Raw genomic sequence first — 10,979 nt, 5'->3', positions numbered from 1 at the left:
TCTCTCTCAGATAAAGACCGGGGCTCCTGCAGGTCGGAGCGTCTGGCCAAATACAATCAGCTGATGAGGTGAGTACTTCCTGTCACTTACAAAGTAAAAGCACTGACCTTGTAAAATGAGGAATAAAAACACAGCTGACCTGACCTCTGACCTCTGACCTCTGTCCTGCAGGATTGAGGAGGAGCTCGGAGACAAGGCTAAGTTCGCCGGCAAAGATTTCCGTCACCCAAAGATCAACTAAATCGCTGTCCTGACTTCCTGTCTGACTGACAGCTGATGACCCTTGAAGCCCCTCCCCCCCTAAAGCTGGGGGGTGAGAGGTCAGAGGTCACAGCGGGTTTCTAGCTATTCCATTAAAGATGTTTTCTATATAAAACACAATAAAGACTGAAGAAGAAAACACGTCTGATTACATTCTGTCTATTTTACTGTGGGGACGGTGAATAAACATGAGGCCTCATGTAAATCATTTTGAAAATACCACAAGTTGCTTATTGTACTTTTCTAAAAGGCAGTTCAGGTTTACATGTCTGTCATTTGTAAAGTAAAAGACACTTTTTAACAAGAAGCCTCCTCAAAGACCTTTAAAGGTTCAGTGTGCAAGTTTTAGCGGCATCTAGTGGTGAGGATTGCCTAATGCAACCAGCAGCTCACTGCATTCACTTGCTCCTCAGGTTAATTCTAATGAAATAAACAACAACACGGAGCCACAGCGGCTGTTGTGCTAAATAATACGTTTGGGCCTCCATTTGTCCAAATTTCACCTCTCTTCTTACTTCTAACAAACCAGACAACTACGACTACTACTACTACTACTAGTACTAGTACTACGACAAGTACGACTAGTACTACTAGTACTACGACTACTACTACTGCTACTACTGCTACTACTAGTACTACGACTAGTACTACTACTGCTACTACTGCTACTAGTGCTACTACTAGTGCTACTTCTTCTTCGTCTTCATATGTATTCAACGTTGTGAGGAAACGTGCTCTGTAGAGCAGTTTGTCCGTTTTGGGCTACTGTAGAAACATGGCAGTGCAACATGGCAACTTCCATGTAAGAGGACCCGTGGCCACTTTATTAGGTACACCCGTTAACTCAAATAGCAAATCAGCTGATCACATGGCAGCAGCTCAATGTATTTAGGCGTGTAGACGTGGTCAAGACAACTTGCTGAAGTTCAAACTGAGCATCAGAATGGGGAAGAAAGGGGTTTTAAGTGACTTTGAACGTGGCATGGTTGTTGGTGCCAGACGGGCTGGTCTGAGTATTTCAGAAACTGCTGATCTGCTGGAGTTTTCATGCACAACCATCTGTGTTTACAGAGAATGCTCTGAAAAAGAGAAAATATCCAGTGAGCGGCATTTGTGTGGACGAAAATGCCTTGTTAATGTCAGAGGTCAGAGGAGAAAGGGCAGACTGGTTCGAGATGACAGAAAGGCAACAGTAACTCAAATAACCACTCGTTACAACCGAGGTCTGCAGAATAGCATCTCTGAACGCACAACACGTCGAACTTTAAAGCAGATGGGACCACACTGGATCTCTTCTGTCAGCTAAGAACAGGAAACTGAGGCTACAGTTCACACAGGCTCAGCAAAACTGGACAATAGAAGACGGAAAAACGTTGCCTGGTCTGATGAGTCTCGATTTCAGCTGTGACATTCAGATGGTAGGGTCAGGGTGTGAACAACATGAAAGCATGGATCCATCCTGACTTATATCAACAAACTGAGCATCGTTCAAACCCGACAGCCTACCTGAGCATTGTTTCTGACCATGTCCATCCCTTTATGGCCACCATGTGCCCATCCTCTGATGGCTACTTCCAGCAGGATAATGCACCATGTCACAAAGCTCCAATCATCTTAAATTGGTTTCTTGAACATGACAATGAGTTAAATTCAATTCAATTTTATTTATATACGCCAAATCACAACAACAGTTATCTCACAGCACTTTTTATAAAAGAGCAGGTCTAGACCGTACTCTGTGAAGTTATTTACAGAAACCCAACAGTTCCCAGTCAACAGATCTCAATCTAACAGAGCACCTTTGGGATGTGGTGTAACGGGAGATTCTCATCATGGATGTGCAGCCGACAAATCTGCAGTAACTGTGTGATGGCATCATATCAATATGCACCTCTCTGTCTCTGAGGAATGTTTCCAACACCTTCTTGAAATATGCTGCGAAGAATTAAGGAAGTTCTGTAGGCAGAAGGGGGTCCAACCCGGTACTAGCAAAGTGTACCTAATAAAGTGGCCGATGAGTGTAAATAGCTCATTCTAAGGTAATAAAAACATAAAGGTTCATCATGTAAGGTCTTTATACACCACTGAACACATACAGTACATCCTCCTAAATGTTACACAGTGAACTTCTCCTTGACTTTTGGAACCTCTCAGGGACTCCAGCATCCTCTTTAACAACAAACACACGGTCACTTCAGAGGACATTACATTGACTTGACTTACACTAACCTAACCTCACAGCTCTAGTCTGTTTGCTGCAGTCAGACTGCTGGAAACCGACATTTCAAAAGACAGGATGTTGTGAATGGACCAATCAGCAGCAGACACTCACCAGACTGAACCCACAAATCCAGCCAATCAGAAAGAGACACCTTTAGGACAATCAAAGATCCTCGCAGGCACAGAGCACCCACTCCAACACAAACACAGCCGCACAAAAAAAATAAAAATATGGCTTGACAGAAATCAATATCTGTTATCTCTGTTAATATTAATATTTTATCATTTCTCTAATACCACCACTGCAACCTAAAGTTATGTTTGTCGGCTGATTCTATCCTTCACCTTAAAATGAACGTTCATATTCATCCTCTTTTAAAACAGGCCATTAACAATAAGTTTGCCTGCGTAGGGGCTCAGGCGATAGAGCAGGTTGCTTGTTAATCAAAAGATTGGCGGTTCATTCCCGGCTTCTCCAGGCTACATGTTCCACCATGAATGTTAGTTTCTGTTTGAGCACTTTGACTCAGTGTGTGAATGTGATGTAGTGTAAGAGCACTCTGAGTTTGGTAAATCTGACTTAAACAAACCTGACAGAAAAAGTTTAGAGTTTTAGGAGAAGAATAGAAAAATATTCTTGTATGAGGTCCATTTCCTCTCTTCCATATTTCTCAGTAACATGAACTGAAATGAAAAAAAAAATCTTTTCAGACACTGTCACTGTTATTATTCATGCAACCTAACTTCCTCCTTCCTCTATCTGCACCACCACAGTGTTTCTGTAAATGTCGGGCTGTTCGAAAGTAAAGTTTTCTCCTCACAGAGTCAGCAGATTATCAGGAGGAGGAAAGGGACAGCTGGCTGTGAACTGATGTCCTCACTGTGTTTCTGAAGACTTCCTTTAGTGAGAAGCAGATTAACTTTGTGCTTGTTGGAGTTTCTACAGGAAGATGAAGATGTTTGTGGTGTTTGTGATCCTCGTGCACGGTAAGATAACCTTCCTCCCTCTGATCTGATCATCACCTCAGTCCAACGTCACCTCTTTAATTTGTATTTCTTCTATCTTAACGTCAAGAGTCTGTTTCGGCTCCATGACTTTTGCCGTTTCCCAGTTCAGATACCTTCCTTTAGTACACGTTCATGTGTCCACTACGTTCTTACCTATGTAGTGAGTTGTTTTAAATCAAACATGGATGTTGTGCACTTACTGGAACTGAGGACTGCATCATTTGACTTCTTCTTCTTCTTCTCCTCCATTAATGGAGAATTTCAACCATTATTAGTAACAAATCATTACAGACACATCCATGGTAAGCAGGGTGTGAATTATACAGTGACAACCAGGTACTGGGAAAAGAAAACCCAGCACAGTGCGGGTGCATGTTTCAGTAAACTAAAATCTTACAAAGCTTACAATATCCTTGCTTATTTAACTAATGTGTCCAGTCTGTAGATGATGATAAATCAAATTCATTACATTAGTTGATGGGAGCCTCATACCACACAAAATCTTGTAGTCAGATGTCACTATTGTACAGACACACAACAGCAGTCCATCAGGACCGCTTAAACAGACCCACACAATGTTGAACCAGAACCAAAGACACTTTCATAAAATACAGTCTGCATTATCATCTCTAATCCCTAATTCTTATCATTTCAAGTTTCTACTTTTTTTTAGCAACCTTTCCTCCAGCTCATGTTGACTGTGAATGAAATGTAATCTGCGTTCAATAAAGCAGTTGTCATACACTGTTGGGAAATTGGGAATTTTTGGGTCTTAAATAGTACTTTCTAGACCTGCTCCATATAAACAGTGCAATGAGATGCCTTTTGTTATAAATTGGTGCTATATAAATAAAACTGAATACATTTAAAATAACAAACCTGGATTTTAACATTTACTTTGCTTCTGAATTCCACAGTGAAAACAAATACCATTCTTATTGTAGAAAGACTCACAAAGAAGCCTATTTAAAATGAAATAATAATATCTATATTGATGTCAAAATGTATACCTACAATAGTTTTTCTCAAGGGGGGCGCTGGAAGCAATATTTTAGAAAGGGGGGTGCTGAGCTGCTTTTGGGGGGCGTTTGTTGGTTGGAAATTCTAAGGTGAGTTTACACTTAAGATTCACAACAATACGAGTTTAAACTTTAAACTACTTGCAAAAAAACTGTGGTCTGTAACATTAAAACCTGCCAGTTTAGTCCACTGCGACTGGAAGAGACTGTGTATTTTTGTGTATCAGCTACTTGTGGTGCAGCTCCGTGCTGCCTTCAGGGGAACGGGAAGTCGGAGTATCATCTGTAAAATTTTGCCCACGTGGCGTTTATTGTGTAAAATCTAGAAAACTGATGCTCTCTTTCTAGGTGGAAACGTGTTTATTTCTCTGAGGAACGTCTTGTTATCGCAGTGGTTACACATTTACAAGAAGGATATTCCGCTGTTGGACACACCCTGAAAGCGACACCAGCGAGTGACGTGGACCCACCTCGCGCTGTGAGTCGCAGACAGTTTGTGCCAAAGCGGACATATAGGTAGTTTCAATAGGCTATAAAATGTACGTTAAAAACTGAAGCCCTGTCTTGCTCTGTTGGGGATTGTAAGCGGCGCTTTATCAGAGGTGCTGAAGTTAACGTGTGGAATTATTCGTGAGCTTTCTGTCTAATCACAGGTGTTGTTGGTTAGTTTTCTTTTTCCCCGGCATGAGCAGGTCCTCTCATTCAGTTTTGTCAGACGGCGAGGGGAAACTTCCAGCGAATCAGTAACATAATGCAGTAAAGGGCATGTAGTAAAATATTATGAATTCTCTTTAAATAGGCTAAAGACATTGGTCTCCTATAACGTCTCTTTTTCTTTTCCTGTTAGAGAACACAGATACGTGGCAGAGATTCTGAATGTGCATAAAGTTTTGAATTAAAACGGATTAATGTATCACTGAGATGAAAAGGGGCCACAGACACCTTTAAATAGGTTACTTCACAAAAAAATAGGAGGTAAGACTTAATCATGCGTGTTGACTCAGCAGGGATATTAAGTTGATCTACAGGAGAAAGATATTTAAAGCAATAAAAATGCCTGAGAGCCTCACTAGATTATATTCTATTCTAATTATATATTTTGAATTGTCACCTGAATTTTTAGACATTTGCACCCTAAATTGGTGCAGAAAAGGCAGAAATTAGGGCAGAAATTTCACCAGAATGCAGGAAATTAAGTGTTTAATGGTCAAAATCTTCAGGACCCCATACCCCCCACTTATTAAGTGCCCCATCCAAGAAAACAGTATCTTGCTTCATACACAGTTTCTGGGAGGAACATTCACTTATTCGTTAAAAATAAATCTTTTCACATGGCTTTTTTGTTACCTTTTCCATGTTCCATGTAATAACAATAGTAACAATAAAAATCATAATAATATATTCAGGGCAAATAGCAATAACATCTTTTTTGATGGGGGGCGGTAAGGGACCTGGATAATGAATAGGGGGGCGTTGGCCCAAAAAAGGTTGAGAACCACTGACCTACAATAACTAATACTCAATTTCACTGCTCATGCCTAAGCACCAGTGTTGGCTAAGAATGACATAAAAATATGGATATAGTGGTAATGAAATGATAGGGTGGGCTCTCAGCTAGCTAACAACACATAGCTCATTTAAAGTAAAATACATTTTATGAAACTCCGGAGGTTGGAAAGTTAAGTGTATTAAAGAAGCTAAGTACTGACTTTAACCTGCAGCGTCTCCATTAGTGTGATGCACCGGACTGGAGCAGAGTGATGTGGGCAGACAAGACGTTCAACTAACGTCAAGGTTAGGAAATGGTACGGTCCATTTTAGGGGTGTCAGAAATTATCTTTCATTATGTTCATGAATGTAAGGCATGCGTATGGGTGATATATTAATAACAGATAAGAAAGAACCCCTTGAACAAAATAAAACTAGTGGTTAACGTTTTGAAATGTTGCAATTTTCAAATGACACATTGTCAATGTAGTGAAATGTCACAATTTGGTTAAATTTGGGCAACAAATCTACTTGATTGGGGTTAGGAAAAATCAGGGTTTGGTTAATTGGATAACTTAAGAATCTTACATAAAAGTCATTAAATGTTGACTTTTTGTTTCACACAGGACATTAGTAGCGGTCTCCTTGGTGAAAGTCCGGTTTCGTGGTTTAATACTACAGGCCGCTGATGTCTGGTGCAGCTAAACAAACTACTATGAGTCAGTAATTGTTTTTTTCCATCATTATGTGAGCAGTCATGATCTCACTACAGGCTGTCAGGTGTGACTGTGAGGCAAGGGCGAATTGTTTACATGGCTCACAAGTCATTTTCTCTTAGGTGGTGGTAGGTAGGTATGTTTGCTTATGCTCAGGTCAAAGCCCTTTCTGACATGACAATGCCAATATTAATGGGCAAAGCAAGGGAAGCTGGTGAGACGCATACTAAAACATTTCATACTCTTAAATCAAAAATAAATTTAAATTTTACAGGGAGAATATGGGGGCCTGTGCCCCACTAGAGCTTTATGTCTAGCAACGCCCCTGGTTCTCAGTAATCCAGATCTTAGTTTTTCAAAAATGGATAAAATCAAAGGCAACTGAACTTGGTTGAAGACACTAGAGAATGTTTCGAGACTACTTCGGTTCTGAAATTATTTGTAGGTAAACTCACCATCGATACTGCTGGTTCGTTCATTAGAGCCACCTGAGGCCAAGTCTGAAAAACCATCATTGGCATCTTCCCTTGAGGCCAAAAGTGAATGTTTGTTTCCTGAGAAGTGATGAAAGGACAGCATTGTAAGTGGGGGATAAGTGGTGGTGGAGATCCCCTCCTCTGTTCAGCGACGGCTTCTATACCCGGGTGTAAATAGCTTCCTTGACACCTCTTTAAAACCATCCATCTTCTCTGTCTAAAATGTGCACCAGGTGGTCTTTAAACCGGTGGCCTATCCTTCAGATGTAGCTAAACTGCTGAGTCTTGACCTGAGGAGTTAGCCCTTTTGTGTTGAGCAATGCGTTTGTGTAGTGTTTGTTAAGTTTATATACAGGTCTGCACATTATTCACTGCATTGGACAGAACACACTTAATTGCTTTGTATGCTTTCACTTTCAGTCTCGCAACCCTCCCCCGTTTCACAAGTCCCAGGGAACAGTAACTACCCACTGTACGATCCAGCTTATATAACCCAGCTTATAAAACCCTCATCTTCACATTCTAGAGAACTCACAGGCATAGAATTTGCCTTTGCTTTTCCCTTCATCGCAATACCATTTGTTCAGTCTTCACCAACTGCAGGGCCAAGTTGGATGACTACCTCTCCACCTTTGATTTGGCACTGCGATTCAGCGGCACTGGTTTCCACAGATCACATCTTTTTCGCATTTCTATTCCTTTTCATGACAACCACTTTAAACAAAAGACCATACACTGATGCAGCACCCTTCACCGGGTGACCAATGGGCGACCACTACAGTGGCAGATAATACACCTCAGAGTGGCCGCTGGAACTGTCCTCCCTCTCATCCCTCTACAAGCCATACCCCACAACCATCGCTGCTATTGTTTGGGGGGCTCGCATGGTACACAAAGCAATCCTTGGTCGCACCAAACCCTGTCATAGCACTATTCAGGACGGTGTAGTTCAAACCTCCCACACTTTGTTCAGCCCACTATTTAACACACTTACTCGGTTTTCAAATCAAAACATCCACCATCCACGCATACTTTAGCGGATAAACCCCTTCATCAGACTCCTTTTGGTGCTCCAACCTCTTCCATCTCTTACCCCCGCATCTATGTGTTGCTCGTTTTCGTAAAGTCCAGCAACATATTTTGGGGATTTTAAACAAGACACTTACAGAGACGTGCCCCCACCCTGAGCCTCGACCGTCGGATTCCTAGTTGCTCTGGACCCCACGACCCAGATCAACCCCCTTCATCCCTTTCCTCTCAACCCATCCATCCTTTCATCCCCGAACCTTCTCTCTAATCAAATAAACTACATATGATAACTTAACTGGAATGGTCTTAGTTAGTGAATCAGGATCAAGACAATCACCACATTTGTAGATTGGAGTAATGCATGAATATTTCCAGATAACAGGTAACCAGTTAAAGGTATCTAGATTCAATCCCATCAAGTAAGGTGATGAACTTAAAGACCAAAACCAGCTTTACAGCGGCCGAACATCCATGATGACTGACGCTCTGCAAACTGGAGACCTCAGCCTCAACCTGACAAAACTCCAGCTCTCCGACAGCGGCAGCTACACCTGCACCGTCAGAGCGTTAGGAGGACAACGGAGAGTGGCAGAGATACAGCTGCGGGTCAAAGGTCAGCAACAAACACTAACAGCTGCTGTAGATACAGGTCAGAGGTCATGTTCTTTATGTTTCTGGTTCCCACAGAACGATTTCCATCCTGGGCCAAAGTTCTCCTGGTTCTCCTAGTTGTTAGTCTTGTTGCTGCTGGGGGTCTTCTGGTACATTTCCGGCAGTATTTCATGTCACTACTACTGTCAGAATCAGAATCATAAATACTTGATTGATCCCCGAGAGGAAATTCTTATGTCACAGTTGCACACATTGCACATCAAGGCATAGAGGAACATAAATACTAATAGAAAGCTGCTAAGTAAAGAATATATAATATAAAAATGTATGTAATATATAAAGAAAAATGTGTATAAAGGAGTGTAAATAAATAGTAGTAGTAATACAAGGAGTAGTGGTAGGGTTCATGTGGAATGAATTACAAATCCTCAAAAATCCTTAATGATGGAAACACAGCCCTGTACTCAGTCTGATCACCCTTGCTGATATAATACATCCAACTACAGCAGAGTCACCAGAAAACTTCTGAAGATGGCGTGTGAGGTAGTTGAAGTCAGTGGTGTAGATGGTAAAGAGGAAGGGATACAGGACAGTCCCCTGTGGACTGTTCCAGAATCAGTCAATGATCATTATCCTTACCCTTGTTGCTCTGTAACTCCAGAAACTAAAAGAGTTGAGAGTTAAAACCAATGCTGCCGAGAGCTGAAGAGAAACTCCCAGGTTTTGTTCTAGATGTGGCGGAGCATTAACTGGGTGTATGTGGGGATGGCAACAGTGCTGGCTGGCACACAGACAGACAAGGGTGTCAGAAGGCAAGCTGATCCAGGAGTCCCAGGCAGGCGAGTCCAGAGTCAGGGGTGGTCCTAGAGCGGGCTGAACACAAGTTCAAGTAGGTCCAGTGGTAGACAGGTTAGAACAGGCAAACGGACTGACAAGCAAGCAGATTCTTCTGGATACTCATCAAAGACCAGTCGACTTAACAGTCCGGTGGGGACTGGATGTTTGGCCGCTGCTTATATAGTGCTGTAGCTCAGCGAGATGTGGATCAGGTGTAAGTTAAATGCCCCAACAGGTGTATGCAACCAGCTCTAGTGGCAGGAGTCATGCCCCTAACCTAACTGCTATTAAAGTGAAAGAGAGAGACAGAGGGAGAGAGAGAGCAAAACCAAAACACAACACAGGAACAATGGGACATATTTCAGAGTTCCTGCTGCTGTCTGTACAGCTGATGTTGTGCTTTATTGTCCTCTCAGACTACAAGGTGGAGGTGGATACAAGGGTGGAGTCTGTCCAGCTGCCCTGCAAAACCATAGTTCACCTGCCTGAAGACGTCACAGTGGAGTGGACAAACAACGACCAAATGAACATGAAGGTCCACGTATATAAGAACGGCTCTTTCCAGCCTGAAGAACAGCACAGTTATTACAGAAGCCGAACAGAGATGAAGAGAAACCTGCAGAGACCTGTTGACCTCAGTCTGACCCCGAAATACCCCACAGACAGAGACAGTAACACCTACACCTGCACCGTCTACAGCAGGGAGGGACGCATCCTGATGAAAAAACAATTCCTGGTCAAGGTCAAATGTCAGAGTTGTAGATACAGGTCAGAGGTCAAAGGAAACAAAACACGGGAACAATGGGACATATTTCAGAGTGTGAGGTGGAGGTGGAGGAGGGGGCGGAGTCTGTCCTGCTGTCCTGTTGTGGAGTGGAGACGCTATGAATCCGAACCCATAAAGACCTGTATGAAAATGATTCCATGTGTGTGGAATCCAAATAAGAAATGAATCCTAAAAACTCTGTCACTCTGTCTGCTTCCTCTTCTTCAGCCAAAAGGCTTCTCTCTTCTTCCTCTTGTTGTTCCCACTTCATCTCGGCTCCTTCAGGAGAGCTGAGCTTTTGGTTTGTTTTCTTTTGGCTTTGCTGTAATCTGATGCTGTTTCAACGCCGTTTTATGTTTCGGATTTTTGAAATATGCCATAAAGTTTTGTATTAGAATTTTCTACAATGAAAAATAAATTATGTTGATCACCATAACTTACAATTGGTTTGACTTATTCCATAACTTTCTAATATGCATATGTCTTAAACTGTCAACAATAACCGAGACCCATGCGAGAATATTCTTAGCTCGCTCTCGCGCTCTCT

General features: G+C 42.1%; 3 protein-coding genes across 4 annotated transcripts in view; all 3 read left to right on the top strand.

Annotated features, from left to right (window-relative positions):
• LOC119912637 (beta-enolase) overlaps positions 1 to 412 on the top strand; it is a gene marked incomplete in the record, with an annotated part of 9,983 nt that extends 9,571 nt beyond the window's left edge. The window contains 2 exon segments of the mRNA XM_038731921.1: positions 33 to 68; positions 172 to 412. Of these exon segments, the coding sequence (XP_038587849.1) occupies positions 33 to 68; positions 172 to 241 (106 nt within the window).
• The window catches only part of LOC119912609, a 390,500-nt gene that overhangs the window by 336,419 nt on the left and 43,102 nt on the right, over positions 1 to 10,979 (top strand). The gene's annotated exons all lie outside the window — the stretch shown is intronic.
• Positions 5,930 to 10,780, top strand: LOC119912709. 2 transcript variants are annotated; one of them, XR_005446201.1, is made up of 2 exons: positions 5,930 to 8,830; positions 8,905 to 10,780. XR_005446201.1 is itself a non-coding variant. In XM_038732000.1 (2 exons), exons 1-2 carry the CDS (start codon positions 8,689 to 8,691, stop codon positions 10,616 to 10,618), a joined length of 678 nt encoding a protein of 225 aa, XP_038587928.1. In that variant the 5' UTR covers positions 5,931 to 8,688; the 3' UTR covers positions 10,619 to 10,780. The 2 variants fall into 2 exon arrangements, 1 of the variants encoding a protein (XP_038587928.1); XM_038732000.1 differs by having other exon boundaries at positions 5,931 to 8,830; positions 10,083 to 10,780.

The sequence above is a fragment of the Micropterus salmoides genome, unplaced genomic scaffold (genome assembly GCF_014851395.1).
Source record: "Micropterus salmoides isolate LMB-PRFRI ecotype aquatic unplaced genomic scaffold, ASM1485139v1 Ms_hic_scaffold_2, whole genome shotgun sequence".
Classification (NCBI taxonomy): Eukaryota; Metazoa; Chordata; class Actinopteri; order Centrarchiformes; family Centrarchidae; genus Micropterus; species Micropterus salmoides.
This window is presented reverse-complemented; position numbering and strand designations above follow the sequence as displayed.